Here is a 26,976-nt window from a genome sequence, read left to right as displayed (position 1 = left end):
TGGGAGCTGACAGGCCTGCTGGGGGATACTGAGAGAACTTAAGGCGCTGGAAGGGGATGGTCCAGGTCACTTTTAGGGATGCTTTGTGTGACTTCAGCAGCTGAAAGAGCTGTGCGGGGATGGATTCATCACTTGTTTAGGGTCAGCGAGAGGATCAGATAGCTAGGAGAAGGGTAGGATGGCTGGGGAGGAATTGGGCAGCTTGTTGGGGTGTTTGGGGGTGGCAAGAGGATTTGGCACACAGGAGAGAGGGACAGACACTCCTTGGAGTGAGGCCCAAGGGCACAGAAAGGCAGTGAAAGCATTTGGCACCTAGAATACAGATCTTTCCCCCAATCTCTGCCCTCGAGAACTGGGCAGTTCTGAGAGCTGGCTGAAATTTTTCATTGAAACATTTTTTCAGAAACTCAGAAAATGATGTGGGAGGCTGATCTTCACTTCCTGTTGCAGGTCAGCGAATACCACTGGGATTTCTAAGGACCGAGCTGTAGCTTATCCAGTGGGTGGTGCAGAATTAAACATCATGTGTCTAGAGTTAGGTTCTGGGTGGTCGAGGCTGCTGCACAAAATGGACAAAATAAAACACAATAACCCCCCGACAGAAACGAGGGCATGACTGCAAGACACTAAGCTAAGGGCCACGTGCTCACACTTCCCAGATAACCCACCCCAAACATGTGCCTTCAGCGCACAGCATCCCCTCCTAGTCTGACAAGGCACACCAACGTAACTGTAGATGCACAATTCAGCCATCACGATTGGCTCGAGTAATATAGTACATTAGGTATTATTATTACATAGCATCTTCGGTCCCAAAGCATTTATACAGCCCCTAAGCCAAAGTCTAGTCCTGCTGAAATGACTAGCAAAACTCCCACTGACTTCAAAGGAACCAGGCTTTGGCCCTGTATGTACAAATATCACTCCTCGCCCTACTGAAATGCAACCACCTCTGGGGTGGAAACAAAACAGCCATCCTACACTAGCATCCCTCTGCCACAGTGGGCACAGCAGAGCAGGGGGAATTCAGGCTGGCAGAACAGAATTACCAGAGCAGTTACAACTGGAGCCGGAATTTAGCCACACACTGTATTTTAAATAGTACAGTTCCTGTATTAGGAAGTTAACCCAGATGGCTCAACTTCATGAACTCTACTACGGATAAGCACACTCGTCCCGAATATGCTGCACCACAGTACTGCAGGCAAGCTTACTCATCCTACACTGCTCAACCCTCTTCCTACAGCTGGACAACCCCCGAGTCCCCCAGCACCCCTTATGCTGAATCCGCTACCACCCTCCACTTCACCGCTCTCAGCAGGAGCAGGATTTTAGCCCATTTATCTGTACAGGTACCTTAAGACAAAAGCTGCTATATAATAATACCCACTCCATTATATTATTGTTGCCAGCCGCTGATTGCTGGTTTGTTCCCTTACATTTGCACATGTGTATGTGGAAGGGAGGGGCCAGGCCATCCTGGGAACACTGGCCGGTTGTTTTACTGTGAAGCGTGGGCAGTCAGCCCTCTCCTCTCAGACTGGATTTATTTTGTGCATAGCTGGACTTTAGGAAAGGAAAATTTCAATTTTCAAGCAGACCAGGCCAGCCAAAAACTAACTGCAGACAAATCCATTCCAATCCAGTACTGCCTGCCGGGTAAGCTTTTGGTCTGCACTCGTATATGCTTTGTGCATTCAGGTCCCAGTTCAGTATAGCATCTAAGCACATGCTTAAATCCTTTCCTAATTCAGCGTAGTTAAGCATGTGCTCCCATGCTTTGCTGGAGAGGGATGGATTGCTGAACCAAGGCCTGAACAACCTAAAACCGGAAGTGAAAATCAGCCTCCGACCTCAATTTCTGCATAAAGGCCACTGAATGGGAGAAGAAACGGTTGATTTGCTAAATCTGTCCTTTGGTCCTCTGAAGCACTTGTGCCAGGTACTGCACATTGGGGACAGCACACACAGCTGATTACATATGTGCTTCCTTTGAAGATTATTGCTGAAAGAGAGAAGACAGAGCATGTACCTAGAAACACAGCTTCCGAGGGAAAATCAGTCCTGTTCAGGTTTTGCTGTTTACAAGAAAGCCACATCATATAGAATAAACGCGCTCCCCCGTCCTTCTCCCACAGACTGAGGTGCTATGCACGTGCAGAATTGCAGAGCTATGGGAGAAAAATGGCATAACCGCGCAATAAACTGCATTCATCTTGCTCCTTCATTCCCCGCACTTGCACTCTGCCCACTAATCCATCCTCACACCAAGATGACTTCGAACAGCCGAAAACCCTGAGCAGCTCCCCAAATCAACCTGCCACGGAACTGTTTCTTCTTGCCCTCAAATGTGGAATTTCTTCCCATCATAATTAGACTGAGCAGAGGTCCCTTGATAGGTGATCATCATTCCTGACACAGGGACAGCTCGATGGCCAAATACTACATGATGCTGAAGTGCTAGAAATGGGAGCTTTAAGGGGAGATTTTTTAAAGGCCCAAATGGGAGTTAGGTGCCCAATGTTCACTGACCTTCCAATGAGATGTCGGTGCCTAACCCCCATGGGCTCCTTATCCCATTGGAGAGGGGAGATTCTCAGCGAGATACACAGCATGCTGCTCCTAGCTCTGGGCCTTTAGATACTTTGAGATACTGGGCCTTGCAGCCATGACGTTTTTATGGTTAATAAAGCTCATTTTAGGTCCTGTTGCACCTGGCTAACAGGTGAAGGGATACAATAAACAGTTCCAATACACCTGTCTAAAACTTGCCCCAAATGGATTGTTTCTGTACACTGCATGGCATTATACAGCATGATGGTGTAATGGAAAGGTTGAATAGGCCCTTGGTTTGGGTTGAGCTGACAATTCACCCCTGAGTAACATAACCTTCTCAAGCCAATGCTAATAAAACCCCGCTTGCATGACACTCTCCCATCAGGTACTTCATATATATATTTTAAAGCTTCTCAAACAAACCTTTTTCAATCCATACGAGATTGAAGGCACGTTGACGGTGCCAATCTGTTTGTGAATTGGGGGAGAACATTCTGCCTAGAACTGCTCCAGTGTGCCTGTAATTTGCCGGTGGAAGAGTAGGCAGCAGGCCACGAGGCAGGAAGGTTAAGATTTTGGAAACTGACTGGGGTCACATGGCTCATGGCGAATTGAGAACAGCTGAGAAGCTAAATCCTCCAGTCGGCTTTGAAAATCTCAATCCAGGTCTCCTTGGTCAGATCAAAACCCTCCTCCATTCCAGGTCAGAGGGTTGCCAAGCCCAGGAGAAGTTCCAATGATTGTGGTGATGCAATCCACATCCAGTTCCTGCACCTGAACTTGGGAAATAAAGGATGCTGCCCACATTTTTTCCAGTAGGGACATGGGGACTGGATTCAGTCTGTAGCATTGCCTCTGCAGGAGATCTTGAAAGGCTAATATGCCTGAGTGTTCCTCCATGCAGCGATGAATCTGCTTGGGGAGAAGGACTTACCCCCAATGGCCATGCTTTCCATCTACACCTTCCATCCCCTCTCTAAACCAATTAGTTTGTTTTTGAAAAGTACTGTGCTCAGTCCTTCAGTTTCATTGTTCGAGAGGGTGGATTCATTTCCTCTGGGTCTCTTGGGTTAGGACTGGGCTGGGCAGAGATTTACATACTTCTCTGCATCACCTAGCCCTGCTCAACTGGCACTAGGGTGGCTCATTAGGGCAGAGTCTGCTTGTGTTTGCCAAAGCAGTTTGCTAGTGCACAAGACTTTCACGCTCAGCCAGTACAAAGGGGCATCAATCAGGACCTGATCCAAAGCCCACTGATATTAGTGGGAACACTTCCACCGACTTTAGTGAGCTTTGGATCAGACCCCTAGTGCACACTCTGTCCGTGCATCAGTGAAACACAGAGGCACCTGAGCCGCAAGGACGGGAGAGTATGGTGCCAGGCCAGCTGCACACACGAGAGGGAGTGGGGAGGTATTGGTGTAAAGAGATATTCCCACCCCTTTCTCTAGATTTTCAAAGTCCCATAGCCCAGCAAGGAACTCAAATAAGTGCCCAAGTGTAAACTGTGAAGTGGTAACTTCCTTGGCACACACTCAGATCCTCAATCTAGCTGGTGCTCAACCACATGCAAAAATCACAGCCCAGCCCAAAATAAAACCGCCACCCATGTTAATATCTCCCGGAAGGTGTTTTCTTTTGTTTTAAATCCACCTACAACTGTATTTTGCATTTCAAACAACAGGTCTGCCGCCTTCCAGGCAGGGGAAAAGAGGAGCCTGACCCAGCCTCGTTTGTTCAACTGAACAAGACGCAGGTTAGGAAAAATACCATACCTGGCACCGTAACTCAAGAGAAAGTCTTCGCCTGCTGGCTAGAGGTCCTGCGGGAGAAAAGTGGCCCTGAAGATAGCGTGCACCAGTTGACTAAAACAAATACCTGCATGTGTATATCTTTATATATACAGCATATAAATATATATACACACACATACCGTATATACACACACACATACCTATAGTTCTCAGTATATAAATAATATATGTATGAGCAAGGTGGTTACGTTCAGCAGCATTGCCCCCAGCCCCTCCTCCCACAATCTCCCCATGGTACAAGCTGTTTTGTTTTGGTTTCACCCGAACCCATCCCCTCCCACCATGCACAGCAGTGGCTGGCTGTCTGCTGGGCCCCAGTGCCATCGCCCGCCCCCACCCCACCTTCCTCCTGGCAGTTTTGTCACTAACACATCTGGGAAGCAAACCAAAAGCCACGGGCAGCACAAGAGAACCCCAGTGATGGTGTCTGTGTCTCTGGAAGGGCCCCGCATCTGTCTCGATCATCCCACTCTGACTTCCCAAGGGAAAAATGAAACGTGCTCAAAGCCGCCTGCCGGGATCTTTTGCCAAGCTTCAAGGGAACAAGGCAAATACATATAAATCTCTGGGTCCTGGCTGCTTCCTGCTGAGTTTTGCTTGGCAGCAGATCCATCCTCTGGTTTCCCATAGGCATAAAGTCCTCTTTTGCTTGGGAGGGGCATTTCCATGGTTTCACACTCATCCCACTGGTGTGTGAGCCTTACTGGACCAGAGGCGTGCAAGCGAATCAAATGCTTCTTTGTGCAGAAAAAAAGTGGGGAGTGGTCAGCGGGTTCAAATTTTTTTTTGCACAAAGATTTTATTTCTCCTGCATTTGATTTTGGGTTCGTTTCATTCCCACGCGTGGCGAAGAGCATGCAACAGAGGGAGGGAGCGGCCTCTAGCACTTGTCATCTTCTTCCGTATCACTTAGCACATCGATGCTAGCCCCACACATCACCCCTTGCGCCGCCCCTCTCCTCCTTCTCCTGTAGTGCCCGTTGGGCATCTGCCAGCCATGCCGCAGGGGAGGGGCTGACCCGATGGTGTTGGAGCGGCCAAGACTGGTGGCTACAGCAGCCTCAAAGGTGAGCGTCTCCTCCTCGCCGCAGTCTGAGGCGTGGGAGTCGTCGTGCAGGGCCAGGTATGGCTCTGAGATGTAGCGCTGGGGGGTGGAGTGCCGGCTCTGCTTTCCCTGCGGAGAGCTGGAAGACTCGGTCAGGCAGGTGTCGTTCGTCTCCAGGGCCTGGGAGAACAGAGGGGACCCCCCCTCGCTCTCGTCAGGTTGCGGGGAGGTGTCACAGGAGTGCCGCATCATGGAGGCATAAGAGAGGAGCGGCCGCGGCTTTGGTGGGACTGGAGGGAGCTGCCGGCGGCCTCGTCTCGGGGTGCTGGTGTCAGATATAGAGGGGATGGAGCTTTCACTCAGAGAGCCCATGCCCTGCAAAATGGAAGGAGACAATCACGTGTACAGCACAATTGGGATGGGATGGTTTGGTCAAAAGCTGTGTCCTGCCCCTTCAGAAGCCCCTGATGAAAAGTCATCTCTCCATGGCTGTGTCTTCCCTAGAATATGAGGTGTCTTCTTAAATCCAGTTAGCCACGGGAGAGCCTGGTCTTGAACTCAACCTGCAAACTCCTGTGAATACTCCAATCTGCTTTGTCTTCACGAGGATTTTACCTTGAGTTACACCTGGGCTACACCTAAAATTCCTCGCTACATTGCTCAGGGCTGTGAAAAATGTCATGTTCTATGCAATGGAGTAAGATCAACCTAACCCCACTGCAGACACCGCTAGGTCGACGGAAGAATTCTGGTGATGTAGGGAAGCGTCTATGCTACAGCATCAACGCCGCAGCAGTGCCCCCGGTTCTCTCATTGGTGTAGCTAATCCACCTCCCTGAGAGGCGGTAGCTAGACTGATGGAAGAATTCTTCCATAGACCTAGCACTGTCTACACCAGGGATTGGGTCAGCTTGACTATGTCTTTGAGGGGTGAGAATTTTTCACACCCCTGAGAGACGGAGCTACGCTGATGTAGCTCTTCAGCATAGACCAGCTCCTGGTGAAGACCAGGCCTCAGGAAATTAGAACAGAGTAAACAGAGGTGGAAATTGTCTCAGCTGCTCCCACTTTCCTTCAGTGATCTCACAATGGTGTGCATTGGGCATCACAATCATCCATTTCACAGTCCTACACTTGTTGCATCACAAAGGTGCACCGACAAGGTCAGGGACGGACGTCTGCAACCCCACATGGTGTCAGTGGTAATTAACGGTGTTCTCAAACACACTGACAAAGAAACTGTTCACATGAACAGGCCTGATTCTCCCCCGCTGTGCTGCTTGGGCAGCTGTTTGCACTAGTGGAAAAGGGGTGTCAAATACTACCAAGAAGAATGGTACCATTTCACACCCACACATCATGGGTGTAAATGATTGGACAAGGGGCAAGGCTCTGGAGAAGCTGGGCTTGTGTCTTGGTTGGGGGGATGATAGGGAAGAAAAGGCAAAAAACCCTTAGACTTAAACAGGGATGGGTTGAAGGTGGCTGGGGCTCCTATGGCAAAGAGCTGTATGGAGGAATGAGACTCTTCCTCAGCTACTGGTAGCACTACAATAAGCGTTCTAATTGATGGCGCATGGCATAGGACTTGGTACTGTTATCACCACCACCACCAGTTCCCTGCTAGATTTACAGAAGAGGCACTTACGTCCCTGGGCACTGGGCTTTCACAAAGGCAAAGCACACAGGTTGCACTAGGATAATACAATAACACCCTGTGTGGTCTAGTGGATAGAGTCCTGAATGGGGACTCAGGCGTCCTGGTCCAGGGTCTGCCATGGACTGACTCTGTGACCTAGGTCACATCACCTGTCTGTGCCCATGTTTCCCCTCCCACCCATTGTCTGTCCTGTCTAATTAGCTAGGACGCTTTTGGAGGCAGAGTCTGTCTCTGGCTGTGTGTTTGCACAGCCCCTATCACAACAGAGCTCCAGTGGCAGGTAGGACTTTTCAGCGCTACCGTAATATACAGAATAATTGACCAACGGCTGCCTAACCCCAGAGATAGGAGTGCAGGGATCTCAGTGTTTTTACAGATTTCCGGGGGGAATGATTGCTTGCCTCCTTTCCTGCCCCAGGATCCCTGCCTGGAACAATGGCGTTTGGGCTGCTGGTTTCATCCCTACCTGCCTGTTTGGCGTCTGCGACCTGCCCTCGCTGGGTGACCTGGACTGGCGCCGGACAGGAGACTCGCCGTCTGCCTGAGGACTCCTCTCCTCCGAGTTGCAGCGGGAGATGTCCGGGGACAGCAGGTGCTTGCGTTCTTTGGATCGCCCTCGTTCTCTGCCGCCCGAGCGATGTGTCTCCGACCTGTGGCCTGGGGAGGACAAAGCCAGACTGTAAGGCTTCCCAGTGGGACAGTTGCTGCAATTTCTTCAAAGTGGGGGTCCAGAGATCATAACCACCCTAGGAGGGTGCTGTTGTCTTAACTCTAATGTCCAGAGCTCCCTCTCTCTCATACTCTCTCCATTCTGCTAAACCAACACTTCCCCTAGGCCAGGCAGGTGCGGCACTGTCCCCATGCCTAGGATCCTGTAAAAGTTCCCTCTACCCCACCAAAGGAGGAGTGTATCTCTACTGCTTAGTATCTTCTTACACCCTCCTCTTCCTCCTAAGCAAAGTGCTTGTGACAGCCGTTGTGATTTCCTTCAGTCTGCGGTGGCTCTGTTCATAGCATGGAAATTGCTCTCCTCTGGATAGTTAAAGACCTCTTTACTTGGGGCTGACAAAGTCTTTCTCCTTCCTCTTTCTCCAGAGCCTCAGTGCGTCCTCTGACACCATGGACCACTTTCTCCTTCTGCGGCACCTTCTGAACTGTACTGCTCCCTCCTACAATGGTTCTGCTCTCGTTTTATTGGGCTGTTTCCTCTCTGTCTCTGATGGCGACTCCTCCTGTGTCAAGACACCACCTTGACTAAGCCCCAGAAGGCTCAATTCTCAGCCTGTTGCTGTTCTGTGACTTCTCCTTCTCAGTCAACTTATCTCCACCTTTATGCTTCCCTGCAGCACCACTCTCAGCCAGATGGAACTGTAAGTGCATTTGGTGAGCCGCGCCCCATGTACTTTCGACCTGTCTGAACCAAGTAAACACCAGGACTCTGTCGCAGCTTCTTTCAGGGGAACGCCTGGCCATCCTCAATCACAACTCTACCTCCTGCCTTCTTGGCACAGACCTCCCATTTGCCTCCACTGCCTGTAATCTTAGCATCTGAACTTTCCTTCTCCTCCCACATCGCCCGTGCCTGTAAACCTGCTCATCACCCGCTCCACAACGATGCCAATGCAAGCCACTGCCTCACTTTCAGCGGAAATTCTCATCCATGCCTGAGCCATGGCAACTCTCTTCTCCATGGCTTTGCCAAGTCCCACCTCACCAGACTCCAAGAGGTGCAGAATGAACCCAATGCACAGCTACAGACTAGGGACCGAATGGCTAGGCAGCAGTTCTGCGGAAAAGGACCTAGGGGTGACAGTGGACGAGAAGCTGAATATGAGCCAGCAGTGTGCCCTTGTTGCCAAGAAGGCCAATGGCATTTTGGGATGTATAAGTAGGGGCATAGCGAGCAGATCGAGGGATGTGATCGTCCCCCTCTATTCGACATTGGTGAGGCCTCATGTGGAGTACTGTGTCCAGTTTTGGGCCCCACACTACAAGAAGGATGTGGATACATTGGAGAGAGTCCAGCGAAGGGCAACAAAAATTATTAGGGGTCTGGAACACATGAGTTATGAGGAGAGGCTGAGGGAACCGGGATTGTTTAGTCTGCGGAAGAGAAGAATGAGGGGGGATTTGTTAGCTGCTTTCAACTACCTGAGAGGTAGTTCCAGAGAGGATGGTTCTAGACTATTCTCAGTGGTGGAAGAGGACAGGACAAGGAGTAACGGTCTCAAGTTGCAGTGTGGGAGGTTTAGGTTGGATATTAGGAAAAACTTTTTCACTAGGAGGGTGGTGAAACACTGGAATGCGTTGCCTAGGGAGGTGGTGGAATCTCCTTCCTTAGAAGTTTTTAAGGTCAGGCTTGACAAAGCCCTGGCTGGGATGATTTAATTGGGTATGGGTCCTGCTTTTGAGCAGGGGGTTGGACTAGATGACCTCCTGAGGTCCCTTCCAACTCTGATATTCTATGATTCTATGAATGCTGCAGCCCTGTCTCCATACAGTTCCACTGGCTCCCTGGTCACATCAGGATCCAGTTCACACCTGGTTTCTCAAGTCTTCTACAGACTGACTCCAGCTTAGCTTACAGACCTGATTTCTCTCTACTTCTCACTCCCTCTTGGGGCAGCTCATGGATATACACCAAACCATTTTGCCATTGTTTTGGCCCATCCCTGCATAGCCCCCTCTTCTCCTTCACATAAATAGCACTTGCCAATCAGAAAGCCAGTGGCACCAAACTCAACTGGTGCTGCAGTGAATCCTTTGCACCTATAGTGGGAGCCAGAGTTGAGGATCTGCAGCCACTCATGTAAGGCAGGGATGGCAAACTTGACCACTGCCAATCCTGATGCTGCCTGGGACAGGGGACAGATGGCATTGCTGCTGTAGAAGAGTGCTAGTGGCTCAGCACAACTCCTGTACATGCTGCTGCCGGCGTGAAGGAGCAACAGGAGACCAGGACGGGGGTGGCCCCCTTCAGGGTTAGAGGAAGAACACCCCACACCGAGTAGAGCTGAGCCAGATGGACACTGGAGCAAGGGCCTGGTTGGTAGCCCAATCATAGGGACCTGAGACAGATGTTTTGTGGCCCATGCCAGCTGGAGGAATGCTGGACCGCAGTGGGAGGGACCCCAGACCAAGACCCAAACATGGGACACCAGCTGGCCTGCTGCAGCTGTTCTGGCACCTCATTTTGGCAACTCTTGGACTGCAGGTGCAACTTTTATAGAACACTATTTCTTCCCTGGTCTGCCTGCTGCCCCCTCTGCTTGTTCAGCCCCCGCTGCTTTTCTGTCATCTCCACACCTGATACAAGGTAGCTTTCCTCTTTGCAGCTCCTGCATCTCTCTGGCTCATGGACTCTCCATCTATTTTCAGATTTCATAAAAATATGTCTCCCTTGCCCATATTTCTTAGCAGCTCCCTCACCTCCTTGCTCCTTGTGGAACTCTCCGACTGTATAATTTAATCCTGTATACTGTTCTACTGCACATCTCACATGAGAAGAGCAATGCATGATGATAAAGCTAGACTGGATTGGACTTCTAGTTCTCGATTCTTTACCATTGTCTTTGGGCAGAGTGCTCCACGACTCTGCCATACCCAATAGTAACACTGAAGCTCCGCCTGCAGAAAGGAGTGAATTACTCACCGAAGAAGATTCTTGTACTCTGGGAAAGACCCCCCTCACCTGAGTCTGCATTCAGGCGGCGAGCAGACAGCTGCAGCGAGGAGTGGTAACTGCGCCGGCGTGACTTGTAGGTGTTTTCACTGCTTCGCTCCATGGAGAACTCATCCAGCCAGGAGCTGTTAGGACGCTTGTCCCGGATGGTGGAGAATGATCGTCTCATAGAGCTCGTGTCTGTAACCACCTGGAAATGCACCCCATGGGATGATTAATGGAAGCCAGCAGCAGCAGCAGGGGGAGGCAGATAGGCCACTCCGAAGTCAAGGTGTCTAATATCAGAGAAAGACTAGTGCAGTGTCTCCTGCTCAGACACCTTCCAGGAGGGAGTGCAGGAAATTTAACAGCAAAGTCTCCAGAGCTGCTCCAGCATCTACCATTGAATTAAAAAGATAGGGCCAGATTCTCAGCTGGTGTTAATCAGCACAGAAAAAAGAAGAGCAAAGGAAATTCAAAAGGGAAGAGAAAGGAAAGCTCCTATTGGCTTATTTGCTCCCATGTCTCTCTCCTTTTCAATGTATTTGCATAACTACTGCCATATTTCCATGTACTTCTCCTCGGCCTGTCCCCTTCTTACCAGCCCACCATCCTGTCCTTCATCCCATGCCCTTCCCCATCTGCCCTCTCTCTTGTTGCTCTCATAGCCGACTACCTGCCCTTCTAACTTTATACACTCTCCATATCCTTCACCCCCCTTACACCATTTCTCTTCCATCCCTCCATCCCTTCTGCCACCTTATTCCTCCCCATTCCCTCTCCTCTCTCATCTCAAAGGATCCTTTACAGTTTCCATGCTTCTCCTCTTCTGTTCACCATTTCTTTCCCCTCCTGTAATCCAACCCTTGTTTTCTTCCCTTTCTCCACTGTTGTCTTCTCTTGTCCCTGCTTGTATTTTTCTTGCCTTTCTTTATCTGCTTTTCCCTTCTCCATCTTTGTATCCATTCTTTTCCTTCCCTTCTATCTCCCACCCAATCCCCTCTCCTTGGATTTATCTCCCTTTCTCTTCTTGTGCCTTCTTTCTGACTTGCTTCCCGCCACCTCCCCTTGCTGCTTGTGCATTTTTCCCTTTAAAACAAAGCTATTTCCTTCCATTTCCCTCCAGTCCCTTGGTGCTGTTGCCATATTGCCTCCCTTCCCCACACTGTGTTCAGCCACTCCTCCCAGAGATAGTCAGTCCCCTCTGTGCCTGATGGTAGAGCAGCTTCTGCGTCCATTTGGACTGTCTCAGACGATTTGGGGATGATTGTGCAGGCAGTATTTGGGAAAGATACAACAAAGAGCCATTAAACATCCATCCATCCATTACCAGGTGCCAAATTACCAGTTCACTCGGTAGCATCAGCAGAGCAAAGTTCTCCTTATCTCCCCACTCCCCAAAGGGCCACTGTAGACAAGCAATGTGGATTTAACCCAAAGAAAGTACTAGGAACATTGCATCCCACCCCCTTTGGCATGGAAGGGCCTGTTGATACTGTCCCCACTACTGAAGAAATATGAGGTCCTGATACTCCGTGCCAAAGGGTTATGAAAACAACCAGAGAAAAGCTTTCATGTCTCGGTCAAAACAGAATACGAGACAAACAGACAGAAAAACCAGGCAGACAAACAAAGAGATGGAGCATGGCCTGGACTGATCAGGACAGACTACCCAGGGCCAGACACGTGTGCATATGTTTGGGGACAACAGCAGAAGAAGGAAAGATGAAATTGGGTAATTGTCAGTACAAATGTTTGTCAGGTGGGGAGGGATACTTTGAAAGTGTTGCATGTTGAATGAAACACCAATGAACCAGTCCTGCTGAACTACAATGGGGGTGTGCTAGGGGGAACAGAAGGATGGTCCAGTGGCTTGGGTTCTATCTTGGGAGATCCGGGTTCCATTCCCTGTTTCACCATAGGCTTCCTGTGTGACCTTGGGCAAGTCTCTCTGTGCCTCAGTTCACCATCTGTACAATGGGGATAATAGCATCACCCTCCCAGGAGTGTTGTGAGGGTAACTACAGTACGGACTGTGGGGTGCTCAGGTACAGTAGGAATGGGGGCCATGTCAGCACCTAAGATAGACAGTTTCCCAATGCCCTCCAGATAGAGACCCACCGGAAAAGCACTAGCGATACCTGGCACACTGCAGTAGGGCCTGGCAGTGCAGCATCAAACACATCACAGGGAAAAATATGGGTTCTCTTTTCATATCAGATAGCTACAGCCATGTACTTCCACTTCTGCTTGTCTGGCTATGGTTTTGTTTGGTGTTACCTGGGGATCCACAGTCAGGCGTGGCATGGAGGAGGCCCTCCCAGATACAGCGCGCTCCTGAGTGTCCACGGGGAGATAGTTGCCACGGTTAGAGGGCTGCACGCTTTGAAACTCTCTAACCTCTGGCTCCTGGAAATAAACACACAGCCAAGCTCGTGGGATTTTGTTTGATTAGGTCACCACTCCTCTCCTGCCAGTGTCTGTGCTCCTGTCGGACTGGGAACCACTTGACAGGAAGGGAACCTGCCTCTTTCAAATCTCAGGACCAGAGTGCAGTTTTTTGGTTGGCCAAACACTGAGAATGGCTGGATTTGGTATTAATAGCCATTTCAGTCTCAGGCTCCATTACAGAGACCCAGCTCACAGGTTCCTGCGCTGGCTGACACCCAAGTAAACTTCACTACTTTTTTATTTTAGCAATGAGAGAAGGAAAACCAAGACTGATTTTTCTAGCTCCCTGGAATATCTACCCTTCTGCTGCTTAGTTTTCTTTTATTTCCTTTTTTTAAGCTTGCAGAATCTTCTAAGTTTTGATTTTCTAAAAGATTTTTCCAGTCATGTCCAAGTTAAATGAATCAATGTCACATTTGTATATTTTGGTTAATTTCTGGCTTTAAAAATCTCTTTTGTTTTGGTCAAAGAGGAAAAACGGAAGCAAGTGCTACTATTTTGGGTTGCCAGGAAGTGACATCCGATAGATATGGTTCATCATCAGGAAGTGACAATAGAAGGGATGAATTCAGAGACCCCCTCCTTCATAGCCAGCAGTCTCCACAAGAGGTTGACCAGGCAGTTTCCGTTTTTGGCTGAAGGGCTGAATTGTATGGAGAGGTGCCGTGTGTGTGATACAGAATTCACAGAGATAGTGCTACAAACTCTGAGAAGCATACAAATCAGACTGGAAATGTACAGTGATACAATACTGCAGTCCAACAAGTGTAAGGGTGGTGCCCAATGCACACACGTGGACATATATACACATACACAGACACTAGTGCTGCTGACTGGAATGTGGGCATATGTGTATGTTCACGTTTGTGCAACACAGTTCAACAGTTCAGTTTCGATAATGGACACCAGCACTGACAACAAGATGAACACGAATCCCAAAGCAGCCGATACCATCGTTCAGCACAGGGTACCCACTGAAATGAGTATTTAATAAAAGGAATCGACCTGTGAAGAAAAGGATAGTTTACTGCATTATATCAATCCATTGTACTACAGCATCACAAAGTCTTAGAGCACCTCCCAGTCTGTGATATTTCCTGTGCACTGATGTCCTGGGCCCAGAAACAGAGAGAGGAGGAACAATGGGCTGCTCAGATGTTCTTTAGAAACATAGTTAAACAGCACCAGGCACATGGCATCCTTAGTAGCTCTGATTAACATGTCGGGCCAGATCTTCAGCTGCTGTAAACTTGCATAGCTCCAATGGAGTCCTGCTGATTTACACCAGCTGGCCATCTGGGTCTACCTGTCAATATGTGGTGTGTGTACATTTTGTATCTCCACACTCCCTACAAACCAGGCCTGTGCACGATCTGAAACATACCAAGATGGGCTCAGAACGCTTGTGCATGCTCAGTACAGCCATACAAACATGGGCTCTCTTTCTCCCAAAAGACTACTGGACCACTAGTCAAGTAGGCAGAGGAGCCCATGCACTATACATGGGGGAGGAAGCAGGGCCCTTAGAGTGCTGCATGCGTGAAGAGCCAGCTGAAGCCCACCTGCCTTACAATGGAAGGACTCAAAGGTTAAAACCATGTTAAAAGCAATTCTAGAGAAGGATCTAGCATGAAATGGGTTTCCATATTCCTTTTATGTAGGGCCATCCTGGTGTGACCTATTTTAGGACTGGACCCAAACCCCACTGAAATCAATGAATGGAAATACTCTCACTGACTGCAGTGGGCTTTGGATCAGGCCCTTAGACAGGAATACGTCTTAATTTGTTACAATGGGTTCCAAAAGATAGTTAAGAGATCAGTGTTCTCCCTCTTTTGCTCCTGCTATTGATCCCCTATTGGCAGAAGCCGGCACATCGTGACCTTACATTGTCAGTGACAAGAGATCCACACTTCCCACTGCCAAGCAGGAGGATGCTGTCAAAGCATTTGTTTCCCAAAATCAGGGTAGGGGTAGGGGAGTGGGCGGGGGATGGAGGGAAGAAGTAGCAAGAGGGTTGGTATTATTGCTTGGACCAGTGGTTCTCCACCTGTGGCCCACAGGCTGCTTGCGGCCCAATCAGCACAGAGTTTCAGCCCATGTGACATGCTCAGGGCCATATAGGTAGTACTGGATGTAGTATAACACGTTGTGGGCTGCATATGTGGTCCACAATGGAAACAGGTTGAGAACCATGGATCCAAGAAGGTTTTTGAGCGGTGTGCATGTGTGTGGGACCGCCCATGCCCGCAGGTTGGGGCAATAAAATTGGAACTACCTTTTGGAAACAGAGCAGGGCAGTGGTGCTGAGACCATAAAGGAACTACATTAAAGGTAGGGCATTGGTTTACCAGAGACTGCTGCTCCTGGAACTGCCCATGTGTCGAATCCATACAAGCCAGTTGGAATATCTCTTGAGGAGAGAGTGGACTCAGCGACGGGTACCCACTCCGGCTGCTCCTGCAAAGATATTCCAACTTCAGAGAGACAGAGAGAGAGAACAAATCTTCATGCTGCGATCACTGACAGCCTCTCTGACTTAAACCTCTAAAAGAGAAAAAGGCGACCTCATTTCACTCAGCACTGCATTCTCAAAGTTCTCCTGGCTAAAGGCGCTCCTTTGGTGGGTACGCTGTGAATTGAAATTAACAACTTCTCATCTCCCATACAAACTTCAACCTGGCATTCCTGAGTACTGTCCTGACAACTGGCACGTCACTGAAAAGGGACACCCGTTGTGCCACCTGCAATGTGGGAGCACAGTGACAGTTCCAAAATGAGCCTCCACCTGGCGGTCATGGTTGGCTGACAATCACAAGAGCTTTACTGTTCCTAGATTGACATTTTGTTTCTCTGTGAAGCAGTCCAGTTCTTTTGCAGCTAACGGTGGTGCAGTAGTACAGGGATGGCTTCCCCAGGGATGCCTGCGATTATGGGGATGGCATTACTAATGTGACATGCACGTGCCTGGTGGCTGCACTGTCTCTGAAGAACAGGGTGTTGTGCCACTCAGGACAGAAGTGTCAGTCATGTTCAAGCATTATTGATTTTTTCTTTTCCTCTTTTAAAATTTTTTCAGGTGAATTTAGAGTTGGCGAAAGCCACTAGATTCCCGGACTGAAGTGCACACTGACTCTCAGAAATGGTACAGCAAGAGTAGAGTCAGGGCAAGCTTCCTCATACTGTGCTGCAATGGCCTTCAACTCTGACCGAGAGGGACCACCTCTAGGGACGAGAGGGTAACACAGTCTTTATGCCACATTTCTCATTTATCCCTTGGCCTCTCTGCTGAGACTGATACAGTTGCCACCGGCTATGGTGGTGCTTGCCTACTGGGAGAAAGGTTGAGACCATGCGCTCACTTCACATGAGCCAAACAGCAATCAGATGGCAAGGACTTAGAATCCTAGAAATTTAGGGATAGAAAGGACCTTGAGAAGTCATCAAGTCTAGCCCTCTACACTGTGGCAGGACCAAGTAAACCTAGATCATCCCTGACAGGTGTTTGTCCAACTGGTTTTTAAAAACTTCCAATGATGGGGATTCCACGACCTTCCTTGGTGGCTATTCCAGAGCTTAACTACCCTTAGAAAGTTTTCCCTAATATCTAACCTAAATCTCCCTTGCTGCAGATTAAGCTCATTACATCTTGTCCTACCTTCCATGAACATGGAGAACAACTGATCACCAGACTCTTTATAGCAGCTCTTAAGATATTGGAAGACTGTTATCAGGTCCCCGCTTTAGTCTTCTTTTCTCCAGACTAACCATGCCCAGATTTTTCAACCTTTCCTCATAGTCATGTTTACTAAACCTTTTATCATTTTTGTTGCTCTCCTCTGGACTTTTTCCAATTTGTCCATATCCTTCCTAAATTGTGGCACCCAGAACTGCACACAGTACCCCAGCTGGGGCCTCACCTGTGCCAAGTAGAACTGAACAATTACCTTCTGTGTCTTACAGACAACATGCCTCTCGTTACACTCCAGAATTATATTAGCCTTTTTTGAAGCTGTATCACATTGACTTGTATTCAGTTCATGGTCCACTATAACCCCCAGATCTTTTTCAGCAGTACTACCACCTAGACAATGATTCCCCATTTTGTGTATTTGATTTTTCCTTCCTAAGTGAAGAACTTACTGAATTTCATTTTGTTGAATTCAGACCAATTCTCCAATTTGTCAATTTTGAATTTTAACCTGTCCTCCAAAGTGATTACAACTGCTCCCAGCTTGGTGTCATCTGCAAATTTTATAAGCATGCTCTCTACTCCGTTATCCAAGTCATTAATCAAAATATTGAATAGTACCGGACTACGGACTGACCCCTGTGGGAATACACCCTCCCAATGTAACAGCAAGCCATTGATAACTACTCTATGAGTATGGTCTTTCAACCAGTTGTGCACCCACCTTATAGTAAATTCATTTAGACCACATTTCCCTAGTTTGCTTATGAGAATTTCACGTGGGGACTGTGTCAAAAGCCTTACTAAAATAAAGGTAATATCATGTCTACTGCTTCTCCTCATCCACTAGGGCAGTTGTCCTATCAAAGAAGGAAATTAAGTCGGTGTGACATAATTTGTACTTGACAAATCCATGCTTACTATTACTTCCAACCCTATCATCTTCCAGGTACTTACAAACTGATTGTTTAATAATTTGCTCCAGTATCTTTCCAGGTATTGAAGTTAGGCTGATCGGTCTATACCTCCCTAGGTCCTCCTTGTTCCCCTTTTTAAAGATAGGTACTATGTTTGCCCTTCTCCAGTCTTCTGGGACCTCCCCTGCCCTCCAAGAATTCTCAAAGATAATTGCTAATGGCTCCACGATTGGGTCAGCTAGTTCCTTAAGAACCCGAAGATAAATTTCATCAGGCCCTGCTGACTTGAACACATCTAACTTATCCAAACATTCTTTAACCTGCTCTTTCCCTATTGTGGCTTGTGTTCCTTCCCCTGCTTATCAGTATTACTTGTGTTGAGTATCTGGTCATCATTCACCTTTTTCGTGGAGACTAAAGCAAAATAGGCATTAAGCACCTCAGCTTTCTTCATGTCATCAGTTATTAGCTCTCTTTCCCCAGTAAGTAGAGGGCCCACACTTTCCTTTGTCTTTCTCGTGCTCCTAATGTATGTAAAGAACCTCTTCTTATTGCTTTTATGTCCTTTCTTCATGTAACTCATTTTGTGCCTTAGCCTTTCTGATTTTGTCCCTACATGCTTGTGCTGTTCTTCTGTACTTCTCCTTATCATTTTGACCATGTTTCCACTTTCTGTAGGATTCCTTTTTGATTTTCAGGTAATTAAAGAGCACCTGATGAAGCCATATTGGCCTCTTCCTATCTTCCCTTTGCATCGGAATAGTTTTGACTTATAGTCACTACTAATCTTGACCTGGTTTTAAACTAGGGACCTTGAAGTGAAAAGCTCACTATCTCTTTACCAGTCCCAGGCGCATACTAGTCCTACTTGATCGTACTGCTGGTTGTTCTGCTAATGCCATGCTGGGTTTTCAGTGCTGTCTACATAGAGCTTAGTGAAATTTGTCTGCTGAAAAAATGCAGATTTGGGACAACTGAAAGTATTTGCAAATTCATGGTGATTTCGGCAAATGATTTTGGCCCAAGTAAAAAAAGAAAATAAGTTTGAAAATGTAAGAACGACATTATCAATACACAACTTCTGAATTTTTTTTGACAAGATTCAAAAGGGCAACAGTGGGACAACTGCAGACTGAGTGCACCCCACTTCAAAATCGCTTATACCTTGGGGGGTAGGCACTCACCCAGGAGACCTGGGTTCAAGGCCCTGTCCCTGAATGATTCACACTTGAGTCTACCACATCCCCGGTAAGTGCTCTAACCACGAGGATATTGGGTGTATGGGGGGGGGGGGGGGGCTCTTCCTCCTTATTTTCTGTGACTCTAGACCAATGGTTTTCAAACTTTTTGTACTGGTGACCCCTTTCAAACAGAAAGTCTCTGAGTATGACCCCTCTCCCCCTTAAAAATTAAAAATGAATTAAATTAAAAATTTAATTTAATGAGGGCTTGAGGCTGTTAGCTCCATGGAGTTGACAGCTCGCAACCCCCATGTAACCATTTTGTGACTCCCTGAGGGGGTCATGACCCCCCGTTTGAGAACCCCTGCTCTAGACCTTCATTTCCTTTGCTCTTATTAAAAGGATCCAAAATGAAACATTTGAGAAGTTTCCCAACTTTTTCAATTCATTGAAAAGTCCGAGACATTTCAGGTTTGGTGTGTGAATGGAAATATTTTTCCAGTTTTTTGGAACTGCCAACGAACTGAAAAAACAGTTATTCTCACAGTTCTATGTCTATGTGGCTGGATACATGTTGATGCTGTCCATGGGCTGAAATGCGGCTCTTTGTGGTCCTTTGGTAACATTAATAAAAACACACCAGAAACTCATACTTCTGGACTCATCCTACAATGATCGAGATGTTTCTGCTGACCACCAGGATTTCCTTTTCCCCTGGGCTCTGCCTACTACCCCTATCTGAACCTCCAGTGCCATTCATTCAGGAAATAAAATAATGTCTGTAGGAACAGAAATACCAGAGCAGATATTCTACAGATATTTAAGGGCTATACTTACAGGCCTGAAAGGGTGTCCTGCTGGACGTAAGGCAAAGCTTTGGCATTAGAAAGGATCTCTGGAGGCAGAGATGAAGGCTCCATGCGCTGGAACATAGGGGCGTTTTTCTGTAATAAAAAATAAACAGACTGAGTCTGTTTAAAGTGCAAAACATTTCTGCTGCATAAAAAAGAAATCCCTTGTACAGAAGGTTAAAAGCATGACAATGCTCCCCCTTTCTGAATCCATCTTCTATCTCTCTAGTATAACCTCTACACTGCTACGAATACATTTGCTTTAAATCACTCACCTCTTCTTTTACCCGTCATCTCCTTCACTCACCCATCCCTTAAACCTTCAGATGGTCACTGTCTTAGTGCTGTGCCAGCCACTTGCTGCCAGCAGGTCGAGAATCTGTGTGTGGTCAGCATCTTGTCTGAAGGCCACATTGATACAGAACCCTTGCTCTGAAGGCAGTGTGAGCTCTCCGCTCTCCCCACAGCCAAAAAGCACCAGCCAACTCTTGCAGTGGTTGAACCTCACCTGTTCCTCCAGCTGCTGCTTCTGCTTCTTTGCTTTGCTCTGCTTATAGTAGTCCATGATCATCATGGCTGCATATATTTTGCCCACCGTCAGGTCAGAAGCTGCAAGCGTAAGGGGAATACTTTTATGTTAGCAGAATCAATAGGTGGGAAGGTCTGAAGACTCTATTGCCCACCCCTTTGCGATCTCATGATACCCATCTTACTCTCCTGATCCTTAAAAGACAAACTCTGTTCACTGCTCCAGAAGAAATGGAATTAAAAGACCAAGCATTGTGGGTGGAAACCCCTCCAGATTTAGGACAGTGTGGAGGTGGACAGCTTAGAATTACAGTAATGAAACACTGGAGATATGCAGCCTCATCAGGCAGTTGCTGTAACACCATCAACAGAAAGGGGGAACAAACAATCCTCTCCCCCCCACACACATATGGGTCAGAGGATCCCCCTGATCAAAGGGGTTTGATCTGAGAAGATCACTGCATGCTATTTATTTTCCAAGCGGGTCCAGGGTATTGGGGTGGAGAAAGGAGAAATTTTGCTCGTGTTAGAGAAAATCTCCTCTGGGCTTCTCCTTAAGCAACGTGCTGCTATTGCCATGTTTCTGTTCCCCTTGCGGGAGATGCCTCCTGCACCCTGGCATTGTGAGAAGTTGGCAGCAATGATGCAGAAGGAGGAGACTCACTTTTTGGCAGGGGCACTAGTACATCCAACATCTTCTGGGACAGGTGAGGCCAGATGGCCAGAATCTCCTTTTGCAGCTCTGAATCCAACTGCTGCCAGTCTGCACCACCTGGAACAGAGAGATAGAATGGGTCCTCAAGACTACCGATAGGATGGGCTGCAGGGAGGACGGGAGGTCCTTATGGGTATGTCTACACTGAACATAAGAATGGCCATACTGGGTGAGACCAATGGTCCATCTAGCCCAGTGCCCTGTCTTCTGACAGTGGCCAGTGCCAGGTGCTTCAGAGGGAATGAACAGAACAGGCAGTCATCGAGTGATCCACCCCCTGTTGTCCACTCCTAGCTTCTCACAATCAGAAGCTAGGGCCACCCAGAGCTTGGGATTGCATCCCTGACCGTCTTGGCTAATAGTCATTGTTACATATATCCTCCATGAACTGATCTAATTCTTTTTTTAACCCAGTTATACTTTCGGTCTTCACAACATCCCCTGGCCACGAGTTCCACAGGTTGACCATGTGTTGTGGGAAGGAGTACGTCCTTTTGTTTTAAACCTGCTGTCTATTAATTTCATTGGGTGACCCCTGGTTCTTGTGTTATATGAAGGAGTAAATAATACTTCCCTATTCATTTTCTTCACACTATTCATGATTTTGTAGACTCTATCATATCCCCACTTAGTCATCTCTTTTTCAAGCCAGACAGTCCCAGTCTTTTCAATCTCTCTTCACATGGAAGCTGTTCCATACCCTTTTTCATTTTTGTTGCCCTCCTCTGTACATTTTCCAATTCTAATGTATCCTTTTTGAGATGGGATGACCAGAACTGCATGCAGTATTCAAGGTGTGGGCATACCATGGACTGAAATAGTGGCATTATATTTTCTGTCTTATTATCTATCCCTTTCCTAATGGTTCCTAATGTTCTGTTAGCTTTTTTGACTGCTACTGCCACTAAAAACTCATGGCCAGCCCATGCCAGCTGACTCAGGCTGATTAGACTCGGGCTAATGGGCTGTTTAATTGCGGTGTAAACGTTTGGGCTCAGGCTGAAGTCTGGGCTCTAGGACGCTGCGAGGTGGGAGGCTCCCAGAGCTCGGGCTACAGCCCAAGCCCAAATGTCTACACAGCAGTTAAACAGCCCCTTGCCCCAAGCCTGAGTCAGCTGGCAGGGGCCAGCTGCTGGTGTCCAGCTGCAGTGTAGACATACCCTATAAGTCCAGCTCCATGCCCTGGGCATAGCTGAACGTAATCCTTTCCTTCTCTAAAGTTAAGATGGATTTGCTTTTAAATGATATGGCACCATGCAGCCATAATTGAGAGACAGAGCCACTACCAAGTGGCAACTCTGAATGGGAACATCCAATGGCATAAAGTGCTAGAAGGGAAATCAAATCCACATAAAAGCCTTTCACCCAGTGCAGATCTCCCTCCCTCCATCCCCCACACACCTGCTGCTAGCCCACTGTCTCTTCCTTTAAACTAAGTGCTGGTGAAAGGTATTGACAACCCGGGAGAACAAGGGTAACCCAGGTGTGATGTTACTGACATAACCTGCAACCATATAGATCATTGTTGCAACCACTGTATGTATTTGCAGCAAATATTGTACAAAGATTGCCATGTAAGGTGTCTACTGAAAGGTTGTGATTTGCTGATTATGATTGTGCTGTCTGTATGTGTGTATCATTTTTGTATTTAAAGTTATAAGTTTTGGCTCTATACTGTCTGTATTTCAAACTTGTGCTGTGCTTCTGGGTGACACCCCAGAAAGTTTAGCATCAGCACTGCCTAGCCTGCTTGATGGCCCATTAAGGGCCATCAGCTATACAACTGACCCACTGAAAGAAGGCAGATATACCTTATGACTCAGCAACGCATGCAGAGACATGCCTATGGAAAGAACTCTAAGGTTTTTTCATGCCATGTACTGGAATGCTTGTCTTTGGAACAGAGAAAGAAAGGCCATATAACAAAAGACTATAAAAGGCTGCTGCATCTCCTCCATGTTGTCTTCAATCCTGCTTCTTGCCTCTCCAGGGACTTTGCTACAAACTGAAGCTATGAACAAAGGACTGAATGACTCATCCCAACTGTGGATGTACTCCAGAAACTTGATTTGAACCTGCAATTTATTCCACCACTGCTACAAGCCTGAACCAAGAACTTTGCCATTACTGTATGTAATTGATTTCATTTAACCAATTCTAGCTCTCATCTATATCTTTTTCCTTTTATGAATAAACCTTTAGATTTTAGATTCTAAAGTATTGGCAACAGCATGATTTATGGGTAAGATCTGATTTGTATATTGACCTGGGTCTGGGGCTTGGTCCCTTGGGATTGGGAGAACCTTTTTTCTTTTACGGAGGTATTGGTTTTCTTAACCATTCATCCACATAATGAGTGGCAGTGGTGGTGATACTGGGAAACTGGAGTGTCTAAGGGAATTGCTTGTGTGACTTATGGTTAGCCAGTGCAATAAAACCGAAGTCTTCTCTGTTTGGCTGATTTGGTTTGCCTTGGTGTGCAAAGGAACCCCAGCCTTGGACTGTAACTGCCCTGCTTTAAGCAATTTGTCCTGAATTGGTACTCTCAGTTGGGTACCACCAAAGCCAGCATCGTTACACCAGGCAGAGCCACTGCAAGCTTCCCTATATGGCCTTACCCACGGGCTTCACATTTCACCTGGTGCAGCCACCTCTGGGATGAGAAGCTAATTCCACCCCCCCAGACCCATTCAGACCATGGCCTCTTAGCTGAGGCTGTCAAGAAGGGCGCCAGTTTGCTGGCGACATGGATACTTCTCCCATGGCCCCGTGGCTGTTCACGTTCCCACTCCAGTTCACGTTCACACAGGCCACTGGACAGCTGTGAAATCGGGGTTGCTTTCAGTCTCTTACACCTGGCCCCCAAGAAACCCAGTACCATGCCCTGTCCATTGGACTTTCTACTTGTCTCTTGTCATGGACCAAGAATGGGCAGAGTATTGGAGTGAAGTAATTTCCACATCCTCATAAGGGTTATTTTAAATATTTCCCTTTCTAGGGGTCTCCCTCCAGGGCTCCACCCACTCTCCCCCACCTTTCAAGCTCCCACAGGCTGCTGAGCGCAGGGTGTGACTTCCACAGGCTCCTATGAATGCTACTTTCTGCCCTTTGGGCAAAAGAGGTAGCTAGAGAACATCAGGTACTTGGGGTCGGTTTTTGTGATTCTCTTCTGCTAGGAGGAGGGGAGCTCTCCTCCTACATCTCTCCCTCTGGCTGTCATGGCCAGGAGATACATTCCTGCTTTCTGAGCACCACAGCTTCAAGTGGAAAGCTGCCCATCATGGAAGAGGGCAGCATCAGTACTTATGAGGAAAGCAGCTCCTTCTGGACCCGAAGATAGTTTCACACTGGAAAGGTTACAGAGCCAGCCGCAGACTGGGGTTGATTTCTCTCTTGCCTTCTCTTACTAGCAATTTCCTCCATCCCTGCATCTGACCCCAGAGCAATGATCCCACACTTTGCCCTTTGTGTCCCCGTGATGGCAGTACATATTGCTCAGCCTGCCAGAGGAAGCAGATAGGACTGAATGAACGGCCCCCTGCCCCTTGCCAATGTAATAAATAAATCAGCTCCGCCACCCCTCCCGCCGCCTGCACTGACCACTCCTGAATCCTCGTGCCGCTGCTCCCCACCGTCACCTTTAGCGATTTTGATGTCCAGTGCTGTTCGGATCAGCGCCATCAAGGTGGAGGTGAAATGGACCGTCATGTCCTCGGCCACAGGCATGTTCATCAGCACCAGCCTCTGCGCAAGAAAGAAAAAAAACAGCAGGCAAAAAACAATATCGAAAAACACACTGAGCAGGCAGGAGGGGAAAAAGCAAGAGAGCACGTAAAACAGCACAGGCAAAAAAAGAAGGGCAAGGATCAGCCCCTCCCTCCCATTCCAGCTCCTTCCACCCCCAATATTCCAGCTCACTGCCTTCCTATGCCTGTCATTTGGCTCTGCAGGACCCTCTGCTACAGCCCAAGAGCAACCCCTTAGCCTGGGGAGTGAGGGGGTGTTCCCTGTGCTTTCTGAAAGGACTCCTGAAAACTCAGGGATTCGGCTCTGGAAATTACTGAGGGGGAGACAGCCCCGGGGGATCGTTCCATCTCCTGCTTCACAGCAGCTTTGCAATCCAGCTTCTGCCTCATCCCCTGGGGACACCCTAAACCATGGGCACTTCTGATTGGCTGGCTTGCCTAGTATGCAACATCCTGGCGCCCCCTTTTTGAGTCTTTCAGAGATGACATTTGCTGGCATATGATCACACATGCATAGGATCCAACTTATCCAAGGGGGAGATAGAGAGAGGGCAGCCGGGGAGAGAGAGGAAGGCGACCAAGGCAGGAGAGGCAGGCCATGCTCCCTTCACCCAGAGTGGGACAAATCAAATGGCCAGATCCACTTTCCAGAGAGTATATTTTGCTCTGTGTATACATCAGGATTTCCCTCTCCCACACCGACCCACATCCATCCCATCCTTAGTGCTTCCTGCTGCATCATGCACAGCAGTTCTCCTGGGCACGTAGGTTCTCACCCAGCCACAACGCTAGCAGGGGTGTACGTGGGAGCAAGAGAGAGTGCTTGTGCGAGTGTTAGCAGCTACAGAGGAATATGTGGGTGCAGAAGCTGTTGCTAGCTGGAACACGGCAGACACTATCAGCATTCAGTAGGGGAAGTCTAGAAGCCAAGTTCCGGGGAGATCCTCCAGTGGCTTTTGAACCAAGTATCCCAGCCCCTGATCTTGGAGTCTCCCTCGTAATTCTCTTTGAGTTTTGTCTCCAACAGGGTATCTGACTCTGCATATCTTTTTGGGCCAGCCTGCCCAGAGCTCAACATTGCATAGCTCCTGTCCCATTCACAGCTTCCTCCCACACCACACATCCCATGCAGCTGGCCAGCAGGTTCTAGAGTGCCTCCCAGAGGCAAGAGCAGAGGGCACTGCACCAGCAGAGCAATCAAAGGGTCAGTTAAAGATAGTCATTCTAGCGCCCAAAGGTAAAAAGCCCCAGCTGGCAAAGGGATGGGACTCTCACCAGCTCAACCTCAGCATGGAGTGTTCTCTTTCCAGATTGCACGAGCTCTCCCTGGGGAACTAGTGCCAGGCTGGCACACCATGATCACTGCACGTCCAGGCCTACAGGAGGAACCCTCATAGCCTACCATCTTCTCATTTCAACATTTCCAAGTGAGTTGGGCTGGGAGCAGTATGGTTCAGGGTCATGTAGGTGATGGGACATCCTGGAGTTTCCTCCATCACTTGGAGGAGGCCTAGTTCCAGAGATCCCCTATCAATCCCACCTGTGGGGGCTGTCCAATTGTCTCTACTGCAAAAGGCCTGTATTATCCTTCCACTTCCCATCCTTATACTGAGTCAGATTTCCATCCTTTCCCATAATAGGAATGCTACATCCCTGGGTGTCCTGGTGAGTGTGTCAGACCCAAAACAGAGCTCTGTCAGAGTGGACAGTACCTCTCCTTATGGGGCATGTGATTTCTGATTAAATCAAACCAGGCTGGATCTTCCTGAGTATTCAACAGTTCCCCCTCCCCCTCAGCGCTAGCCCAGAAGGAAGGAAGGAAGGGTTGGTCTACCTTATAGGCCACTTTGGAGGGACATCTCTTGCCGAGGCCTAGCGGTGGTGACATGAGAGTCAGCATTTCATACATCTCAGTGTAATGGATGCGGCCACTGCTCATGGAGGAGGAAGGGGTGGATGGGAAAGATGGGGAGGAGGAGTAAGGGAGGGAGGGTGGAGGAGAGGAGAGGGAGGAAGATGCAGCGAGAGAGAGAGGAGAGGAGAAGAGGCATTCCCAGAGAGCAAAAACAAACAAACAAACAAAATAATAATACGGGAAACAGGAGAGAAAAAAACAAATGGACAAACAGGAAAAGAATAGGAAACCCGTTAATCAAGGCA

At 48.2% G+C, this 26,976-nt stretch overlaps 1 protein-coding gene across 1 annotated transcript in view; it reads right to left on the bottom strand.

Annotated features, from left to right (window-relative positions):
• Positions 1-272: 272 nt before the first annotated feature.
• CACNA1E (calcium voltage-gated channel subunit alpha1 E) overlaps positions 273-26,976 on the bottom strand; it is a 420,129-nt gene continuing 393,425 nt past the window's right edge. The window contains exons 43-51 of the mRNA XM_073356587.2: positions 24,709-24,814; positions 21,020-21,127; positions 20,336-20,436; positions 19,814-19,920; positions 15,539-15,647; positions 13,017-13,145; positions 10,767-10,947; positions 7,542-7,732; positions 273-5,790 (exon numbers count right to left, since the gene is read on the bottom strand). Of these exons, the coding sequence (XP_073212688.1) occupies positions 5,251-5,790; positions 7,542-7,732; positions 10,767-10,947; positions 13,017-13,145; positions 15,539-15,647; positions 19,814-19,920; positions 20,336-20,436; positions 21,020-21,127; positions 24,709-24,814 (1,572 nt within the window). The 3' untranslated portion in view covers positions 273-5,250. The remainder of the gene's footprint in view (positions 5,791-7,541; positions 7,733-10,766; positions 10,948-13,016; positions 13,146-15,538; positions 15,648-19,813; positions 19,921-20,335; positions 20,437-21,019; positions 21,128-24,708; positions 24,815-26,976) is intronic.

Source organism: Lepidochelys kempii, chromosome 8, assembly GCF_965140285.1.
Source record: "Lepidochelys kempii isolate rLepKem1 chromosome 8, rLepKem1.hap1, whole genome shotgun sequence".
In the NCBI taxonomy this organism is placed as follows: domain Eukaryota; kingdom Metazoa; phylum Chordata; order Testudines; family Cheloniidae; genus Lepidochelys; species Lepidochelys kempii.
This window is presented reverse-complemented; position numbering and strand designations above follow the sequence as displayed.